The sequence below is a fragment of the Euwallacea similis genome, chromosome 4, assembly GCF_039881205.1.
Source record: "Euwallacea similis isolate ESF13 chromosome 4, ESF131.1, whole genome shotgun sequence".
Taxonomy (NCBI): domain Eukaryota; kingdom Metazoa; phylum Arthropoda; class Insecta; order Coleoptera; family Curculionidae; genus Euwallacea; species Euwallacea similis.
Genome location: NC_089612.1, coordinates 6,798,547 through 6,820,689, shown reverse-complemented (window position 1 = coordinate 6,820,689; position 22,143 = coordinate 6,798,547). Strand labels below are relative to the sequence as shown.

Sequence of the window (22,143 nt, the reverse complement as noted above, 5' to 3'; positions counted from 1 at the left end):
CGCTGTGTGCATGCGTGCGCATTGATGGGAGGGGCTTCGGCGCACGCGATGCATTAGGCTTTCAATCGTTGACCAATCTCTGGACTCAGATTAGAAGCGTGTGCTTCCCCATGTATCGCTTGCCCTTCTCATTTACATGATTATGCACATAATATAAATACGGCAGACAATCTAGTTGTTCCCTGAGTCACTGTCGAGAACCGCTAGAATGATGCTCCGCCTCGCCCATTGTCTCATCGCCTTTAATAATGTACAGAGCAGGAAGAAATTTTTTGATGGGTTTCAAGACCCGCAAAACATTTTAAAACATAATTTGACCGGCAGTGAGAGCCTTCACAGTCTATTTTACTTCATTCTGCAGTAACCAGTGGGCGACAGTTACAGGTGTTTTTATTAATTTTTTTAAAATTGTTATTTGGGAGTGAGAAACAATCAATATAAGTACATACACAGTATATCCTATCTTACTAGTAAAATCAACAACAAACCACCGATGCCTCCCGCTTCATTGGCCGGCTCCAGCAAAAGCAACAGTTAGGCAACTGTTGGTATTTTACTGATACCCTTTAAGTGAAATTAGATGAGACCTGATGTCATTTCAATGCTCCGAATTTCTAAGAGTCGAAAAGTTGTCGTACAACTGTTACCTTTGTTGTATGCGGTCATTGCGGGCCGTTAGGTAGAATGACACCTTGAAAGATGTCGTCGTCGGTTAAAAATTTAACGTCCTGACAGGAATATTTATTTAGTTCCTTAAAACTAAAGGAGTGTTTCAATAGAAAACATATTATTTTAAACAGACAACAATTATTACAGTAACGTTTTATTAACATTTAAGGCGACACGAATAGTCCGCAGAAACGCGTGCACGTGTAAGTTATCCGCCATTAAGATATAATGTGTGTGTGTATATAAGACACTTAATTAATACTTACCACATTACCGAAATCATAAGGTTAGTAAGAATTTCTGAAAGTGTATTTGTTCGTGGCAATAATGATGTTAAAAGGAGTAGGACTTTTCGGCGCCAACACTGGCATGTCTAAACTCTGCTTCATATTTTCCTTTTAAGGTAAAACGCGGGTGCACAAGCACACTTTCCGAATTTTACACATATTCTTAGATATTTAAGAAATTTAGTATCAAAATATGTCAACATTTCGTTTGCTACCTAGGTAATTAAAATATATATATCAAGTCTTGGAAACACGCTATTATAGTGCTTCTTGAACCTCTTTTTTTAATAATAATTATTAAATAACATCGAACACATACAGATTATGTTACATTCATATAGTACAGGAATCCTTAAGACTACCGTAAGTAAGATTAAATGTGGTTGGGACATGTTTGCTTCCGCTAGCATTCACTAATTAACATGTAGTTAAATAATTTAGAAAATAAGGTCCGCTGTAACCTGCTGCATATTTCTAAGATCATATACATGTTATAATAATGATTCATGATCAAGGTTTTTCATGAGTTAAGGGAGTCAAAATAGAATGGAGTTAGGAAGGTATATCTGTTTTGGAAATTCCCTAATTAATCAATCGTTAATCAAGCTATAATTGAGCAACAATTAAAATTTTAAATATTACGCATTTCAGTATTGTGGTATAATTGTTAGTTTTTTAGTTAAATTCGTTCTTAATCAGACGCATAATCAAAAACCGAAAATATACCAGGATTGGGTGCATGGAAGTCTTAATAAGTCGGGCTTCATATTTGTTGCACATATGTAAATTTAAAAAAAATTACACTTGAATTGAGTCTGTTTCTCACAAATTCGCTGATGGTGGGGTATTAACCACTTTAGTTCATTGATCACATTAAGTTTAAATTGTTACAATATTATTTCTGTCTCGTGGAAATTTTCTCTAAATGGTCTAACTCCATCAGTTCGAGTGTATCAAATGCATAAAATCCAGAGAAATTTATACCCATCCGCACTGGGCATTTCATCATCATGAAATGAAACTAGTTTAGTTTCTTCCCTCATCTGTGAACATTTGTAATCAATGGCACTTCAAATAATAGTTCATACAACTTTGGTATTCTTGATGTCCTGACGAAACGTGATTTTTACTGGCAAAATACGTTTTTTTATGGAATAAAAATTTATTGCGGAGTGGAGGTAAAATAAATTTGACATTCACATCTGAAAATTGAAAATATGTACTTCAGACACTCGTGATGTTCTTGATGCTCGCTGGAAGGTGATATTTATTTGGAAAACAGGTATTTTAATTCAATGCTATTGCAAATCGAGTTTTAAATTGCAATTGGACCCTTGTTATAATTCAGACAAGTGTGAAACTTAATAAACTGTGACCAACAAAAAAATTTTCATCAGCTTTGGTAAAACTCACTTACCAGTGGTGTAGAATCTCTAATTGTGATGCTTCAGACAATCGTAATACTCCTGTGGAAAATGCATGGAAACCAGAGAGGACAAATGAAGCTATTTTAGACAATTAGAAGAAATTGAGTATATTGAACAGTTTCCAAACAACTTCATGTAGGTCGACCATTTTATTTTTTTTAATTTAAAGTGAAGCGATCGTGTGTTGTTTGGAACTAATTTCGAATGTTTTAATGTAATTTTTAATGTTTTATTCTAAAGGCGCAGAAAAGTTAACGGTGAGCTTCTTTCAGTGCTTGTATTTATAGTTTACAATCATTATCTACCTACAATTTACTACAGTGAGACAAATTTCGGCTTTTATAGATTATGTTGTTGCAATTTTTTTTTATCTATATCGGATAATAGCCGCCTAATATTTTTCTTACATCGACGCGTTTTTTAACCCACGTAAGGTTGTTGCCAAGAGGGACAGCAATCCCTGGCCTAATAAAAGGAAAAGGTACGAATGGTGGCACACCATAGGGGTGCAATAACTCCGACCCTTGAGATAACAACGAAGGTGCCAAAAAGAAATGGACGACCAGTACCAACGTTTGCACCTACGAAGAATGTGGGTATCCATATGTATAGTTATAAATATAAACATATGGATATCTGCATATTTACACAAAAGAGACCTAAGCAGAAGTGAATTATTGATAAAAGTTATTCGACACAATATTAGAAATTTGTGGTGAATGGCTTTATTAATTCAAAGCTTGCGGAAAAAAAGTTCTGATAAAAAAAATAAATAAAATAGATCGAAGAAATTGACCGCTGAAGCTCCAAGTCCCTCACAGTAACGATTTATTCGCTAGGGGCAATTTTGGGTTGCTGCAGGTTGCAAGATAAAGAAACCCGAGGATTTTAGTGGGTAGACGCCTTGGCAAATCTTACACTATTCGATTGACAGAACACCAGACCGGACGTCTCTTGAAGATTTTCCTTGAGACAAACAAAAAAAACTAAACACCCTAAATCTCCTCTATTTACAGTCGCATCTTTAAGCTTACAGGTGTTTAAAGATTGACTCTGAAATCGAGATCACACCCATTTAACTTTTCAATTGCTGCTCAATTCAAGCTTAAAGTACCGACTTAGAAACAAATAAAAGTAAGTTCTGCAAAGAGAATTCCCCGTAATTGTTTTTGTGCAGTACCTATGGTGAATGATCTGAAATGAAACTTGATGAAGACATGCACTTTAAGATTAATTTGTTCCCAGGTAATAGCGGTTCTTAACCTTATTAACAGAGTTAATTCACGAGGAATTTTTTACATTGTTTTCCCAACAATGTACCAATAATTACTCAAATTAAAAACGATATTATGACTACTGAAAACGATAATATTAATATAGGTACCACAATGGTACCTACGTACAGGGTGGCCACCGAGAGGTGACCCTGTACCTTATCTCAAAAACTGTAAGAGTTACAAAAAAACTTTAAATATAAAAGTTTCATAGTTTTGTTAATAGTTTTTAAGTACTTTATGTTTATATATACAGCATGTCTCATTTTCGCGGAATGGAAGCCAACTTTCTTATTTTGAATTAGACAGTATACGTTTTATTTTTTTATTTGATTCTACATAAAAATCAAAGCCTTTTTGGATTTAGTCCTATATACCTATCTCTCATAGTTTTTGAAATAATGAAGCTTTCATTTTTTTTTCAAAAAATCAACTAGCAAAGAAATAATAATATTTACTTCAATATACAAATCAAAACGATAATTTTTAAATAGCAAGTGAATGATGGTCTACTAACACTTGATATTTGGTCACTTTGCATTATTAATATACAGAGTACCGAAAAATTTGGAACAAAAAATTGAATTTTTGACGCGCAAAAAGTCAAATATTTTAAATGGGACACCCTATATATTAACTTATATTTTAAATAACTTGTATTTTCTCTATATTTTTTCATATATATGTCCAATACAAAAAGTTAACGGTTTTTGAGTTATAGGTAATTATTTGTAGTAGTGAATATTTCATTACTTCGATCTTACGTTAGAAAGAGCAGAACACTAACCAGTAAAACATAAAAGACATGATATTATAACTAAATTATATTTTCAATATATCCCTCACGGTTGGCTATACAAGTAGTGTATACTAATTCTAATCTATTAATAGAATTGCGGATAAAATCTGTTTGATTTAAACGAATTATTTCAACGCTAATTCTCTGCTTTAGAATTTCGATATCACTTATTTTATTTTTATAAACTACACCTTTTAGATGTCCCCAACAAAAAAAAATCTAAAGGGGTAAAGTTGGGACTTCTGGCGGATCAGTCAAGAAAACCATGTCTCCCTATCCATTTTTCAAAATTGATTTGCAAAAAACGTATTACTTGACTCGTCGTATGATAAAGGGGTTATCTTGTTGAAACACAAGATATTGAAGTAAATATTACTATTTCTTTGTTAGTTGATTTTTTGAAAAAAAAATGAAAACTTCATTATTTCAAAAACTATGAGAGATAGGTATATATGACTAAATACAAAAAAGGCTTTGATTTTTACGTAGAATCAAATAAAAAAATAAAACATATACTGTCTAATTCAAAATAAGAAAGTTGGTTTCCATTCCGCGAAAATGAGACATGCTGTATACATAAACATAAAATACTTAAAAACTATTAACAAAACTATGAAACTTTTATATTTAAAGTTTTTTTGTAACTCTTACAGTTTTTGAGATAAGGTACAAGGTCACCTCTCGGTGGCCACCCTGTACATACTCACTGATCGGCCCGCATGTTTGTGACAATTATTCCTGCATGAAGCTGTTCGCTAAAAGCAATCTGACAGTGAGACTTGGAGCAAGTACGTTTAATATCACAACAGTTTTGGATTCTTATTGGGAAAACAACAACTTTCTGGTGATTGTCGCTTAATATCTAAGTGCTGTAGTCGAACGACTCCCACTCTGAAAAGCGCGAGTCTTGTTTCTGCAGTCTTTGGGTACATTCTTTTATGTATGAGTCTTGTATTCTGTACATTCCGGAATTCGCTTGGAACATTAACGTCTCCAAGATCCGTTCGTTTTTGATTGCCTTTGAGGGCAATACAACCTGTGCGGACGAACGTTGTGGTAATGTAGTTTTTTATAAAATGTTATATTTGCTCACCTTAATGAGTTCCTGAGGGGAAATCCTGTATAATTTCAAGTCGCGTGCCAGCCGCTCCATGATGCATTTGAATTCTAACTTGGCGTCCAATTTGCTGGAGGTTTTGGTGCGGATTTTGTGCCGTGCCCACGACAACATCGATTCAAATTTTCTTATTTCCGGAATTTCCAAGTTCCTGTAGGAATTCAATGCATTGATCGCAAATTCTAAATTAACGATTGGGTTCATATCATTTTAACTCGGCAAAAATGAATAATTTCTTTTTTGAAAAAATGGTTTTTTTGATATTGTACTGCATGATTCTTTGCAAAAATTGCAGATTTTTTTCTTTTTTTTTTCATTATTTTTCATATAAGTATCTGTAGTATCTGCAAGCTTTCAGGACCGTGTAGAGTAACTAGGCGCGGAAATCGCATTGCAACAAACCAAGATAAAGCTATATTTGTTGGTTGACAACAATTCATTCTCCTTTGTGACGTCAGTCTGCTTATATAATAAATGGACTATAGATACTTACCTGCACATAATCATTTGGACCATGGATTCGCTCAAATTCAGAAACTCCGGTGACTGGAACAGAGCATATGCTCGTGTTTCGACGAAGGCCAGTATCATGTTGACCAACTCGGAGGCCGAGGTATATCTCCAGTAGTAGTTTTCTAGAGAACAGAGCATACAGCATACCACGTCGATACGTAAAAATTGTTTAGCGTGGTGAAAACATGCTTGTAAAAGATCTGGCAAGTCATAGTGTTCGGCTGCGCAAATCAGCCCTGGTATTGTCGAACAGGTTAGCGGACATGACCCTGTAAGATGATTTATCTGTTAATTGCCCTTATATGCAATGTATTGTGTTGTATCCACCTGTATGGAGATAATCCAGTAATATTCTAAAGGTATCTGAATCAAATTCGATAATAGAAAATTCAGTCTGCGCAAGCTTGGCCCTATCTACTTTCTGAGCGTCTGCGCATACGCTTAGTCTTGGCACGGGTAATTGCGTGGGACATTTTTCCTTTCCATCTCTATCCTTGCCTTCCTTATCTATAATGAAAGTCTATCTTATTTTGAATTTTCGAGAGATGCTGCGCCTACTTGAACAATCCTGACTGCTTGCCCACTTCTTTTTGTCATCAGCTGACAATTGTTGGGTGTTGTGCTTTCGTATGGATCGTCCCCAGCCCGCGGTTATGGTGCCCAGTCGCGTGAACGCCCTCTTGACCATTGGTGAGCTAGGAACGCTCTTCGGTCTTGGACTTTCGATGTCCGGTACTTGTAGAAAGTTGCTCGATTTGGGCCGGGATTGCTGAGGACTCAACAACGTGGGAACCGGCCTTGCCAACAATTCGGCCACAGGGACTTGAGGCGAACCAAATCTGTGCGGGATAGAATCAACGCTCAACATGTCTTGGAATGGTGTGGGAATTAACAATTGTTTTGCCCCCATATAAATAACGAACAGTTATAGCTGTCAAACTTGACATATGAGTGAGGTTAGAAATTTAACAAGTGTTAAATTTTAGTAGACATGGGCTGAACTTTTAACCTCACTGTGTGAAACATTGGCACAAAAATTTCGCACATGGCTGCTAAATTTTGACACTCTACTATCATTGTGCGTTATTAATATAGGGGCTGGACAATAATTGATTTTCATTGCCCGAATTTTAATGAGTTGGAATAACGTATGAACTAATCAAAATTTGCATCTCACCCCGTTTGTATGCCGTACAACATCTCCTGAAACACCCTACTCCGCACTCCGAGAATCGCTCGAACGCCGACTAATTTTACTTTCTGCTTGCTCTGGCCCACCATGAAGGTCACGTCGAAGAGCTGCGAGTTCGCGGCAGAGTTCTCCTCTGTTATTAAGCACGTTAGTGAGAATGTTGGAAAATGGGTAAATTTCGGACCTGTGTTGAGGAAGTATTTCGTAAAATCTTTGGCGATTTGGTCGTAGTCTTCGAACTGGTCTCTTACGCTGTCCAGAAGAGGTGAAGAGGGACGCATGTGGCCAATGGGTCTCCAAGAACCTACAAGAGCCAGAAATTGTTAAATTTTCCCATTATTCGTTGTATGTATATTTTGCATGTTGTAATTACATATACAGGGTGATATAAAAATGCTCGAGGGATTCTAAATGGGATTCACTGTTATGAGTATGCGTCAAAGAGTATAAAAAGAAGTACCCAAAAGGTCTGCAAGGTTTGTGCTTTGTTTAATGATTTTAGGATAAAGGGCATTGAATATTGAAAATTTACCTCATTGTTTCTTTATACGTATCTCTTATACACTTTCTCTTTTTTAAGTTCGTTCACTTTTGTTATTTTTGAAATGGTGGGAGTTACAAAATCGGTCAAATGTCAGGAAAAAAGTTTAAATTTTTTCGAGAATTTTTGATATATCTTAAATGTTGTTGCAAAATAGTTTTTGGTTTCGGAGATTTTACGAAAAATGTTAAAAACGAAAATAGTGTATCATTTAGGTCGAACTATAAGCTATCTAGTACCGAACTGATTGTGGTTTAAAGAAGCCTGACTTGATAGTTATAAATTTTTGAAACTGTCCTTTAAGAGAACCTCGAGTATGTCGCGAATATGTACATAGGTGTATCTCTATACGCATACATACATATCATCCTTCATATCTTTCTCATCTTAAGACCGAATTCAATTACTTAATTGTTTTCGCACTTGCAACTCTTTTAACCTATCCAATCTAATCCGTTCTAATTCGATATGACTAAATTTTCAGCATTGCTATCAGGGATATTGCAACATGCAAATGAGATCATTTGCATTTATCTGATTAAATATTTGGGCTCGTTTTTGGTAGACTATAATCAGGTTTGTCAACAAAATGCCGTATCGAAATTTAAATTTGGATAAAGTTTATGTAATTATTAAAGCCAAAGGATGGGAAATGGGTGCAACATGATTCATTGCGAAAGAACTGAACAGATGAATAATTCACCTCTTCGGTACGGTTTGGGAATTTGTCCCGTTTCTGCGTGATTCTGTAAATTGGCAACGATGTCTTCAAGCATTTGAGACCTTGTCCGTTCTTGCATTCTTGCAAATTTCGGTGCTGAATAGCTCGCTCTCTCCCCATTCACAATCTTCGTCAGTAGCCATTCTCTGAACATTGGTCCTTTATCGAACAAACTCTGTTCCCACAAATAAGGTTTGTAAGCTCCGACTTCGTCCCTAGTCACCACTGAAACTTCGTACCGCGTAGGTTTTCTTCTGATACGTGGAGACGTTCGCACTAAAAAAAAATAACATAAAAAAATCATTATATCATTATTATACATGATCAATTAAATCATATGTTGAAAAGTAGATGATGTTTCGATCCGGTATAAATGCTATGGAGCGTATTCGCAGTTCTCGGGCGTATATCAAGTACATCTGGCGAATAGGTTAAGCCATTCACAGTGTTTATCCTCCAATTTCCAATCCAATAATGGCTGTGAATGCGCCCATAGACAATAATATTGATCAAGTTTGACAAGTGAGTGAGGTTAGTTCGGGTTCTGTATGATACACCATCAAGGGCGAAACTGGGAAGGGTGGTTTTGTGGGTCGATTGGACGCCAAGAATACCTTCCTCCAAGGTCAAACAACAGCATTACCAATGGCTCCCGGCCGGTTATAAAATACGCGTTATTTTAGATTAGTTAAGGTTAAATGCCTAATAACGCAGGAGAAGTGAAATTATTAGAGACCCACTAAAATTGCTCCAAATTCTTGAATTGAAAGCCGCCATGTATTAGGGTGCCATAAAGTCATTTTGCTTTAGAGATGTGCGAAGACGTCGCATATAAGACATCAGACGTAATGCTGATGTCATTTCCTCTGGTTTACTTGCCATATGTTAGTGTCTCGTTTACTAAAAAAAGAGGGACAAAACTATGCCTCCCAGACAGTCTAGGGGGATCCAAGATTTTACCGAGAAAGTTGTACAATATGTATAACAATATCGTCCGTAAATTCGCCCACTATAACTGTCCATTATTCATGCAGCCAATAAGATTTTTTACCTAAGATAAACGTATGTAAAAAATGGCTTTTAATGCAGGCTGGCGAGAACGAAGTGTTGTCAGCTTCCAGAAACACCACGCACACTATGTCATTCCCGATGTGCCGCTTTCTTTGCAGTTTCTGAGGATCATGGCTCTCATAAGGCAGAAGAGTGCTCACGTGAAACATTATCTCTATGTTCCTCCAGTTGGTGTATATCGAATAGAGACCTGGAAATAGCCAAAAGAAATATTTGTTAGTTCTTAAAATTAGGAGAAATTGGTATAGATACCTGTAAGATCGTGCACAGTGTCTAAGCCTCCCTTATAACGGTCGAATCCCCTCAGTCTGACTTTTTCCCCCAATATCTGTAGGAATTCCTCAAAAGGCATGGAGTTATCGTTATTGTCAAGGATGTCTTCTTCTGCATATTGACCCTCTTTCACGTATATCACCCCCACTTTCAATTCCGATTTTATGAACACCTATGAGAAGATAATTGTAATTACTTCGTCATTTTAATACAATCATCCATGTACTTGATCTAATTTTAAAAGTTCCTCAGGGGTATCGGGCAACTGCCCCAGGATTAATGGAGGATTTATGTTCACTTCTTTACCCAAGGACCGAACCACTTCTTCCCTGTTATATCTGTCAGCAAAAACACAACTGGCTGGGATTAATCCATGGACCGTGTAACTGATTGCCCTAACCAATATCCTAAAGCCATTTTAGACTCAGATAAAAGTAATAATAAAATTTGTTAAGATAGCTCACCTAAACTGATCTCTGTTGTTAAGGGTTTCCTGCTTGATTGATAATATCACCGGGCCCAAATCCTCGTCATTGGTAAAATAGTTCCAATGTTCCGTACCGTAGAAATACTTCTCATAGGTCTCTTGTTCTACGCTCGTCAGCTCGAATCCTTGGTTCTTTTCCCATTGTTCCTCGATGGTGGTCTTTTTCCTCGGAAGTGATGTGTCATCATCTTCGTCGTCTTCATACAAGTCACTGCAACCTATGTATACAAGAACTTATAAAAAATCTGTATAAGCGGCGTGACATTTTAACACGCACTCCTATCGCGCCTTTTCATCCCGTTTCCGTTTTCTTGATCCGTGCCATCTGTGGTTTCTTCGTTCGCCTCTTGGATTTCATTGTCATGATCCGACTCGCTCTCATCCCAAATCGTGTCGGTCGTGATTTTTTGTCTTGAACATTCGATCCAGTATCCGGGTGTCGGTATAAAGTTGTGCGGAAATTCTTCGCAGAACTCATCTGCAACATTAATTTGGACCATGGGGCTTTATTAGAGTGTATATCGTGTGATACAAAAATTATAATTTTGAAATTTTAGGGACGAAAATAATAACTTTGTGTCTATAAATTGCGCGTATAGATGGTTAATTTCTAGTTTCACAGGAAGTAAGATCAATTCTCTTATTTTAAATAATACGTTTTGTATATTTGCTCATGTTCGGATCCTATGTTAAATTCTAAATGAATACTGAACATGTAACAAAACCTATATTTAAGGTAACAATTTCAAAATTTCTATCATATACGGTGAGTTAAAAAAAGAGTGTAAAATATATAAAGATATAATAGTATGGACCAAAATAAACAAAAAAGTTTTGGTAAACATGGATCCGCAAAGTTACAGTTTCGGAAATGTGGAAGGTTACTCTTTTTTGAAATATTTATTTGTAATTATTTATTACTTATTTGTTACATACAAACAAAAGTTATACTTTTTTACCTCCTTTTTTCTATTTTGCCGAAAGTTGCATTTTTTTTATTATAGTATAACCATTAAATACCATATTTAACTGTTGTCAATATAAGTTAAAATTCATTTGTTGTACACAAGTTTTTGCTTGCTACAGCTGTATAATCGATATACATTTTGTCTTTAGATTTAAGGTAACAAATGTGGTTCCAGCATGATGGTGCTCCAGTTCATTTTTCGATTAGCATTATAGAGTATTTAAACTAAACTTTTCCACATATGGTAGATGGATAGGAAGGCGCAGAATTATAGTATGACCTACAACATGGCCCGATTTAAATCCTCAAAATTTCTTTTTTTTTTTTTATATTTGATAACATTAGTCTGTGGTACTCCTATAAATAGCCTCAAAGCACTGCAGCTACGAATGAATTAAAATGCCAACAACTTCGAGTCAATGAGGGAGTTTTAGAAAGAGTTCAAAGATCCTTCAAAGATGTCCTGCCTGTTTGGAAATGGAAGGAGGTCAATTTAAAAATCTTATGTAACTTTATTTTTTGTTTTTATTGGAAGCTTTTGTTTGTTTGTACATAATAAATAATTGGAAATAAGTTTTTCAAAAATGAATTTCCAGAAAATTATTTACAGTAACACTTTTATATTTATTAAGGTGTTTAGACATTTCATTAATTAGCGGTCTACAGAAATCGGCGAACGTGCGATGACCGTCACTCATTTGTTATTTATAATAACGCATAGTAGCACAGAGTAACACATTTATATTTACAAGGTGCTTAGATAGTTCATTGCTCCAGTGCCTAAAGAAATTAGCAGGTCCCATTCACGCTCTATTCCTGTATGCCATCTTCGATGTTGTGGTGTAAAGTCCGCTCACTGTAAGGCAGAACACCAAACGAGCTAAAACAGCTTGGTGTTCAAACTTAGAGTGACCCAACTATACACACTTTGGTTGCTTGCAATTCCTTCACATTACCATACTCATCCAAACTCTTATAACTCTACAAATTTCGAATTATTAATTATCATAACCTTGTCAATAAAATAATGTAATTCACGTGTGCGCTTGAAAAAGGCGGTCAATATTATTTATAAATTGTGTGTATTAGACATGTATTCAAATGTTGTTAAAGAGGTATCAGGAAAAGCATTTTCGTTTAAGTAAATAATAGTTGGAATAAATCTGGATTTGATTAGTTCAATGGGCGTGAAATTGGGCCGGCAAGTGAAGGGAGAAAACGTAGATGTTTATTTATTGTTTTTAGTTGTCTAGCCATAACAAACGTATAAATTCGTCGTCAAGTAAAAGTTGAAGATTGGATGGTATTTAAAACGCAATTATACATATTTAACAGGAAATTCTCAAACCATCCCATTAAAGCTGTTATATATAATGCATAATTAAAAATATCGATTTACGGCTCATTTATCTGATGTGAGTAAATGTATTCAGCACATGCTACGATAACAGTTACTGGATCGTTTATCTGGTACACATATGACAATTATTCTGATTAGACTGTTTATTATTAAAAAACTAATAAGTCATATTATCATTAGCCAGGTAGCTACGGGTTCGTGATGTTTAGCAAAATAACATAGACCCGGTTTAGACATAATGTAATAACGCATGACACACTTATCTTTATTATGATACGTAAAAAATAAATCTTAATCCCTTGAAGACAATGGTCCCTCATCCAACGTGTGCCCTGTGTTTGAACGTCTCTGTGTCGTTAAGTCGACGTTTAGAAGCGAAAAGTTTAATTAACGAGCCAACTTCCTCAGCCACACGTGCATGCTCCATCTTAGTCTGCAAAACTTTCTCTTTCACTATCTACCTTAATTAATAATAATTCTTAATAAAAGTTCATCAGTGACAATGTTGGGCACAGAAAATTCTAATGAAATGTCAGGAAAATGTTGACGGTATTTTCGCACAATTTCTTAAGTGCTCGGATATGAAGGAGAGAAGATTTTTGGCAATCCGGCAACACAATTCCATAAGTGTTTTCTCGACGTTTGGTAGATGTACTTTAATGTCAACTTCGTCAATTATATAACTGTATTTTGGTGTAAATACGCTCACTTAAATCTATCGGAAGAACACTTAATTCCACGAGTCTTTTTGTTTCCTACCCTTGAAGCTTCCCTTATTTTCTGCTTGGCTTTCTCTTAAATTTAACTGCTTTTTGCAAGGTTTTTTTTTATAGCAGTATTTCGGCCTGAGAACGACCTTAGACAGTACCTGAATGTAAATTTTGATTAGTACTTCGCACAATTTGCAATGCTTTAGCGCAGTTTGTTATTGAAACACAAAACGCCGCGGTTCGGAGAGCTGATTTTGGCAAAGCCGCGCTATGTGGTCTATTTTCTTAGGAACCTTCACAAGCCGAAGCGAAATCAACTTGATAACATAACCGAGAAAAGGAAACTTACCAGAACACGCCTGAGGTGGTAACGGGAATATTAGAGTGGTACTGCTCTTTCTGCGCGCCACCGCGCATCCAAGACTCTGCGGCTTGAAGCTGCGTAGCTGCTGCATGAAGTCGCTGCACTCCATCAGCGCCACGTCGGCAAAGTGCAGATCGCACAGAATGTGGTTCTTGAACCGTCGCGCCCTTTTCTGGTTCGGTCCAGTCAAGTTGAGGCCGCACGAGTTGCATCGAAGGCATTCCTCGTGATAGTGGTTGTTATCGTAGAGGGGGGATGGTTCTGGAATGGGAAAAACTAGTTTTAGAATCTCTGAATTCTGACATTCGATAATGACATTCTGACATCTGACATTCTGACATCGATAATTGTTGTTTTTTTTTAGGTCGTTTACGACCATTTACAGCCAGTAAGCTATGATTTGTGTTTTACCACTTAGTGCTTCTTATTCAGTTTTTAATTTCCTAAAAATTTCGTTTCCCTGTTAAATTTCCAAACATTTTAAATCAATAGTATCAACTGAAGTTTGTCTGCAAACAATTTATTCAGTAGCGCTAAATTTGGGTACGTGACCCTAATTGCCCAAAGCTAAAAGGAGTACCTAAGGAATAATTAAAACAGGTGGGCAAACAAGAGGGTTAAAATTACATTGTGTCCAGATAAAGACGTTTCGTATAACCGAAAGCAAACTGATGAATGAGCTCTCGTGGATTATTAATTAAAGCTTTTTCGGCTTTCTTGGCTGGAACATTGAGAAGCTGGAAGTTTTTAGAAGTATTTTCATAGAAGTTTGATTACGGATCGACATTAATTCTAAAAATTTGCAGGTTTCGAAGTGGGGAAGTTATGTCGATGACATCTGCAATAAACGTAGAGAAAACTACGTTCAGTTTCGTATAAAAATACATTAAAAAAGCATGATCCAAGAATCAAAATTTCAAGCCGTTGCAATTTTCCAAAAAAGCGTTGAAATGAATTATATGCAAATTTTTAAAATTGCAAAATCATTTAAATCAAATTTAAAGTAAGCGTAGAGAAAACTACGCTCCTTCAGATAACAAATACCCCATAGGCGTATCCGTCTATAGGCATACATAAATCCAGCTTTAAAATTCAATAAAATTCAGTATTGCATTGAGATTGTAAGGATATTTAGGTGCAAATTTTTCAATCAAAGGGAAAAGTCTTGTAGAATAAAATCATAGTAAAGTCAATGGCGTAACTGCGTCTCTAAAGGGAGAAAGTGGTTTTTTAAAACTTGTCTCAAAGAGAATACCACTTTTAGTTAAAACAATTCAGTTGGTCTTTGTGTTGCGAGGAAATTTAGTGGTAAATTTTGTTGATTAGAGGGAAAAACGAGGTTGTAAAATTGTACTAAAGTCAGTGACGTAACACTGGGAAAATGACAGATGGTTTTAATCAACAATCATTTAATATGTTTAAACTATGTAGAATCAATACTAAGCTTTTTTCTAAAACTTGTTATTGCGATAACCGAAGAAAAGCTACAAATATCCTTAAAAATGAGCCCTGAGAAGGCTATTTATGACTTAAGGGGGTTGTATGTAAATGTAGGAGGTAGTTGCTTTATTCAGTTGACGATGTTGGGAGGTCTTAATATGGTAAATAGACATATGTATAATATGCCATAAAATGAAGTCACATGGCTGCTTTTGTGATAAAAATATAATACTTTTGTATTCTCGACTGAATTAATGGTGAATAAATATGTTTATAGTTGAATGATGCAAAGTTTTTGCTAACGAAGGCAGGTGATGCTATCTGAGAATAAGATTGTCAACTATAAAGCTCTAAAAATATTTCTTGACAATGGCAAATAGAAATTTTTAATAATAAATTAGTGGGAACGGAGGAGTTTCCAACTTCATAATGCCACTAATCTTAGAAGAACCAACTTGAAAATGTTTGTTAATTTGGGCAACTTGCTGAAACACTAAACTAAAATGTTATATATTAATCTTCGTGTAATTTTGAGATATTGCCCCCCTGAGTTTCAAGGGCTTTTTGCTTTTGTCATGAGTTAGTCAGGTTTGGAATTAGAAATTATTATATTGCCATATTTGCTCGGTGATTATTTTCATACAGGTAGTGTTAAAACATAAACCTTCAACAGACAAAGTGGATTGAGCCATAGTAACAAAAATATCAAGTAATGATTTTTTTCTTGTCTTGTCTTCCAGTAGGCATCGTTCACGACCTCGTTCCGTTTTGTTTGTTCCTGCATGATAAAAAATGTATAAACCACATCGATTTGTTTGTTATTACCACTAGAAACCTCCTTTCGTGTAATAATTTCCATGGAAATCGCCCAAGCGAATCCACAGGCTACAATCTACAAGTAGTATCCTCATAAATAAACTTCAGATGGTAGAGAATGCCTCGATCCTCAAATAAAATCAACGACCTTAATTAAGTGACAGTGTTTTGGATGGATTCCAAACACTTGTTGCCTGGAAAATTTAGTCGAGGGTCGCTTAAATCGGGCAATGACTGAATCTGAATCTCTGGAGCTTCATGATGGTATCGAGGGAACCAAGGAGAGTGGCGATCATTAAAATCACATATGTTTGCAAGTGCAAGAGAGAGTGTATTTGGGGGTTAGGTCAATTTCTTTAAGGCATGGAAAATTTTTGTTTTAATTTTTTACGGACAGTATTCAATTGAACAGTAGAAATTTTAACGGCTATAAATAGTTGATTTCGTTTCGCAGGGCGTCATTTTCGATTATTTGTTCGCATTTAACTTTAGTAGTCGTCTGGCTTTCTCATGGCGCCCAATGAGCTGGATCAATATAGGAGAGAAGTTTTACGCGTTGGGATTACGCAGATTGTCTTACTATACTCGCAGATTCAGATGTTTGTAACGGCTTTACAGTAAATATTTTTGGCTAGAAAAAATAAAATCACGTTTGCTACCTCAAATTCTTCCAATTCTAGTGAAGGTTTGACATGAACGCTCAATATACAGAGGGTCCGTCATATACTTTTCGTTTTTGTGTTTTTTTGTAACTTTCCCCAACATTTTCTTTAATATACGACACATCGACGTCAAATTACTTGTAGATGGTTTTAAAAGTGTTCAAAGAACGTGTTGTACTTATGATTTCACTCATCTTAACTGGTAGAAAAATATTCAACTTAAAGCTGCGAGGGCATAGGTGACGCTATTTTTTTGCTCGCATCTGTATATGGAATAGTGGTAATAACTTTTTAAATAATTCTTCTATCAAAAAATATTTGAAGTAAAAGTTACAAGGCTAATTTGTTGTCACTTTTTTATGAAATTTTTTTCTTATTTAACATCCCAATGAAGTCCAATTTCTGTTTTTGAAATGTTATCCTTTATTTTTTAAAATGGAATCTATGCTTATTTACGTATACAGATATATCAAATTTTGTTGGAAAATTTCGAGAAAAAATTCTCCTTATTAAATTTAAAAAGAAAAATTAAATCAGAAAAATAAAAAACAATTTACTACTTGCAAAAATTATTTGTTATTTAATGCTCAAAGTATTTGCTCAAAATATCTTCCATCGTAATCCAAACACAGTGCTATTCTTTGCATGAATGATCTTCTCATCCGAACATAGGTGTTTTGCTTGATGCATTACTCCTACGATACGAGCCCTTAAGTTAGCTACGTTATTTCGTCAATCCTTATAAACTTGATCTTTTAAATAGCCGCAAAAGAAAAAGTCACAGATATTTAAATCCGGTGACCGGGCTGGTCACTTTATTTTATCAAGCCCAAAATTGATGCTGCTTTTTTTTAAATTAAAAATTGGAATTTCTGTAATGCTATTTACTTGGTTTTATTAACTTAAGTGACATTAACTTACATAAGATTTAAAAGATACAGAGGATGTTTTTATTATTGTACTTTTCTGATCAAATTGAATTTTTTTAAAATAAAATAAGGAAAACGATTTTTTCTCGAGATTTTTGTTACCTAACCCCAATAAAATGTTATGTCTGTATTTGAAAATTAGTGTAGATTCCATAAAATAATTATGAAATAAAAGGTGACATTTGAAAACTTAAAGTTGGATTTCGTTAGAATGTTATGGGATAAAGATGAAAAAGTTTAAGGACATCAAAAAGTTACAACAAATTAGCCTTGTAACTTTTACTTTAAACATTTTTTAATAGAAAAATTATTTAAAAAATTAGTGCCATTATTCCATATATACGACGGACCCTGTATAGGCAAATATTTAAAGTTGCATAAATTATAAGCCGCTTCCATTTGAGCTCGAGAAAAGCAACATCTCGGAGCTTTATGGAAAATCTGAGCGAATCAGGTTAATGCATTTGACCTTCTCGCGAAGAGGGAAGTTACGGCAGGGTTTTTATTTCACTTTTTACAGCGTGTGAAAAGTGTCTCACCTGTCAAGTTCTATGTGTACTTATTTGCATAGAAATGGGTTGTATTCAGAAAATTTATTACGTCAACAAGGGTTTATATTTCATGATTTAATTATGAGACTTTAAGGTGCCGTTTCTTTAGTATGTAGCCTTGAACTTTATGTATGCCGTTTGATAATTTACTCACCCTTATTATTAACTGCTTTCATTAAGTGACAAATTTGACTATTAATAATCATTAAGTGGCACCATGTATATTGCATTTCTTTTTGGTTTCCCCGGTTGTAGTGCCATTTGTAAATAATACAACTCAAGATAATAATCACTTTAAATACTCTAGAAAAAACATAAAGCATCTGAACCTTTCTCATTGTGTAGGAAATTTAGGAAAAAATATATCTATTGAAAAAATATTCAGTTTCTTGCTCCTAGTTCTCATCAGATATGAATCTTTCAATTTTTTTGAATTTTTGAAGTGGTCTCTTTTTTAAATCATCATTCGATATTAATTTATATTAAAAATACTAATTAATTTTTCTGTTCTTGAGAGCGTAAATTTATTTCTAATTAAACTGATATTTTGAAAATAACAACTGTGGAGTTGTTCATAATTTACTGAATAAAAAAATCACTCTGACACGTTGTTGAATGAAAATTAGCAATTTGCTATCAGGAAAGTTTTTTTTTATCTGGTACCATTGTTTCATGGACATCCTGTATAAAAAAGTACTAGCTACTCCGCTATATTAAATGAGATTTCATTTTTAGGTTCCCTCCATATTTTCTTTTGATCATTTCTGCTTAATGATTCCTGTACCTGTCTCTAGCAGTTTTCGAAACATTAATTAAAGTTCTTATTTTTTTGTACAGAGTAAAGCCCCGATTATATCTCTGTTACACGAAGACTGTTTCAGGAATTCCATCAGTTAGGAATTAGCCTAATGTAGAAGAAGTGAATCAAAATTAATGCTTTTACAGTTAGACATTAAATCTGCCTAACGTGCGTTTGTTTAAATATTTAGAACATACGGTATGTTATCATATGCGTTGAAAAATTAAATTTCATTTAAAATTGTGTCGCTTGTTCCCTTACATAAACCATATTCATATTTTGCAAATAAATACAGTTTTGTTTATGGATTATTTTTGCATTTTTACCAAACGTGGAACCCAATTTCTTTTATTCTATTTGAGAATAAGGGTTCACACACAAATGTAGGGGTGGAATTGTACACTATTCTCAGTAAAAACTAACTAATAATCCAAGATAATACTCGTAATATAGATCTTGTGCTAAGAACTTGGACAGACATTGAATAATAATAATAGTAATGATAAAGACAAAATTTTAGTTTAAGACTTGGAAAATGTATTGAAATAGACGGTCGACATTTAGAACATTTACTTTAGTTAATTTTTTGAAAATTTCATAAGGTGTATGAGGCGTATCAGGAAACTAATATTAACAGAAATCATAAATGTGCGCAACCACTAAATTGAAAATATCTCGAAAGCCGTTAGAGATGCGAGTTTTTTGTAGAATATGTTTTTGATGTAGAAAAGTTAGGAATATCAGAATTCGTAGAAATATTGGAGTTATCGCTGCCGATGAAGAAGAAACAGATATATTTAATAAATTTCTCGTACCCAAAAACTTCCCTAGGAGCAATTTCAAGTCTATAAATCAAAAACTCTAACCCTGTAGATTGAAAACAAGCAACTTTTGTATAAGGTAAATTTACCTGAATCGCTTCATTCTTTTATCTTCTAGCACTAACACTCATTTATACCATTGTTTCTATAACACCCTGTATATCAAAGTCTTATAAATTACTGGGACGCCGCGCCTAGCAATTTTTACACATGTCATTTTTATCTCACAAATTATAAATTAATAAAATGTACATATAATATATGTTGATAAATTTGAATATTAGTGGAGAAAAATCATACCGGGTGAGACAGCCAAATGGAATAAATTTAATATTTGCATATTTCGACATATGTGAAAAAAATACCGAAACATGTTAATTTTAAATTTTAAAATTACATCCTATTACGTATTATAAAAATTTCATCTTTCAATTCAACCGCTTTTGCGTGACAATTTCAACCCCCAAATTTTTAAATTGGAAATATGGGTTTGTAATACCTCATTTGAAAAAATAATTTTTAAAAAATCATGTAATTGACGAAATTCTCCAGAACAAACTAAAAACTTAATAACTAATATTATACCATTTCGTTATTAATAATGTATAATAATAAAATAACAAAACAAATCAATCTTAATGTACTATGATATATAAAAAAAGCACGCTTCAAACTTCTTGGCAATATTCTAATCGTAAATAAAAATGTCTTTTAACGTTAATCGACATCTGAGACGTAACTAATCTAATCGCATACGTTATTGGTATTTTTATTTCATATCAGCTACATCGAATGATTTAGTTTTGTACACCATACTCTTCATATATTCCTGTAGGAAGAACTCTAATGGAGTAAAACCAGGTGATCGTGCTGTGCAAAATGGTGGATAGGCAAGCGAAGATCGCTAGAATGGTCAGCAGGATTACTTGATTTTACTCAATTAGAGTCCTTATGGGGATATGCGAAGAGTATAGTGTACAAAATTAAACCAGGCGATCTAGCTAAACTAAAAAAAACAATTACGCTTGTGATTAGATCGGTTACGTCTCAGACGTTAATTAATATTAGAAGACATTTTTATTTATGGTTAGAATACTACTAAGAGTTTCAGTTTCGAGGCATGCATTTTAAACAGCTTATAGAAGATTGAAATTGATTTGTTTTATTATTTTGTTAGATTATCAATAACGATACGGTATTAATTATTAAGTTTATTATAGAGAATCGTTGTCAATTACACGAATTTATTTTTTTTGTTATTCTTTACAATAAAGTTTAAAATCATAGCAGTTTTGAATACACCCACTTACTTCAACATTGTCATCTTTTATGTATTATATCATTTTTTGATTGTGATTAATTTGAAGTATGTTATCTTGTGTTGTTGGTGGTTGTAGCCTTCAATTCATTGATTCAGTTTTCAGGAACGAAAAACGGTCATTTAGGATTATGTTTAGGGGTTGTAGGGACCATTGCAGGTTATTAAGGATTTCAGGCTTCCTACCATCTTTGCACATTTTACTGAACAACTGCTTAGTGTGTAAGCATGGGAGCGGAATAGCCGTTCCCAGCTTTTGGATGCCAAATGTGACTCGAATTCTGCGGCGTTGCCGAAGCTTGTATAGTAATTTGTCTAACAAGGTTCTATCACGAAAATTCTATCTTGTTCCCATCGCATAGATAGAACCCAAAGAAACTCTTGTGTTTAAGGTTTTTTTTCCACAATCCAATGGGGCTATAATAGGGCAGGGTCAGCACATAGTGATCTACCTCACACGTTGTTTTTTTTTGTAGAAACTGCTGAGTAGTCGCCGCTGATTAAATAATATTTTCACGCACTGGTTAATTATTATTAGCGGAGGAGTAGGTGATAAATTTCCATGAGTAATATTACCCACATGTTTGCATGCTAACACTGTAACCCCATCCTAGACACGTAATCTAACTTATTTTAGGCTGGTCAATGTTTACAATATAGTTGAAGGCAAGGGGTTTGAAATGCAAGAATATATAGGTCGATCATTAGGGTTTTTATTGATAGAGCTTGAAATTACCTCTCAAATTCCTGCCTGCAGGCATAAATGCGAGGCAATGGAATATGTGCATGCGAGCATTATGCGATATGGTGAAAAATTTACTTCCTCCTGGTATTTTTTAAAGCTCATTTATGTTTTTTGGTTAAATTAACGGGACATCATCACCATTTGGCCGTCGAAGGGAAGGGATACTAAACGGGTTTTCCACGAAAAAGCGTCGTTTCGATTTGCATTGGATGAGGCCATTTGATTTTAAAATGAAGCTAACGCCAAAAGCAAGCAAGAGGCTTTTTATTATTGCTGCGTTCTTGATCGAA

General features: G+C 34.5%; 1 protein-coding gene across 4 annotated transcripts in view; it reads right to left on the bottom strand.

Annotated features, from left to right (window-relative positions):
* Positions 1 to 3,379: 3,379 nt before the first annotated feature.
* rsh (radish) overlaps positions 3,380 to 22,143 on the bottom strand; it is a 62,097-nt gene continuing 43,333 nt past the window's right edge. For 3 of the 4 annotated variants that reach the window (XM_066389404.1, XM_066389405.1, XM_066389406.1), the window contains 15 exons: positions 13,758 to 14,033; positions 10,649 to 10,849; positions 10,349 to 10,589; positions 10,111 to 10,291; positions 9,864 to 10,056; positions 9,592 to 9,801; positions 8,523 to 8,816; positions 7,463 to 7,582; positions 7,264 to 7,411; positions 6,645 to 6,925; positions 6,414 to 6,593; positions 6,067 to 6,355; positions 5,550 to 5,724; positions 5,156 to 5,492; positions 3,380 to 3,778 (listed from right to left, as the gene is read on the bottom strand). In XM_066389404.1, coding sequence (XP_066245501.1) covers positions 5,319 to 5,492; positions 5,550 to 5,724; positions 6,067 to 6,355; positions 6,414 to 6,593; positions 6,645 to 6,925; positions 7,264 to 7,411; positions 7,463 to 7,582; positions 8,523 to 8,816; positions 9,592 to 9,801; positions 9,864 to 10,056; positions 10,111 to 10,291; positions 10,349 to 10,589; positions 10,649 to 10,849; positions 13,758 to 14,033 — 2,963 coding nt within the window. In that variant the 3' untranslated portion in view covers positions 3,380 to 3,778; positions 5,156 to 5,318. The remainder of the gene's footprint in view (positions 3,779 to 5,155; positions 5,493 to 5,549; positions 5,725 to 6,066; positions 6,356 to 6,413; positions 6,594 to 6,644; positions 6,926 to 7,263; positions 7,412 to 7,462; positions 7,583 to 8,522; positions 8,817 to 9,591; positions 9,802 to 9,863; positions 10,057 to 10,110; positions 10,292 to 10,348; positions 10,590 to 10,648; positions 10,850 to 13,757; positions 14,034 to 22,143) is intronic. The other variant, XM_066389408.1, reaches the window with a different exon arrangement.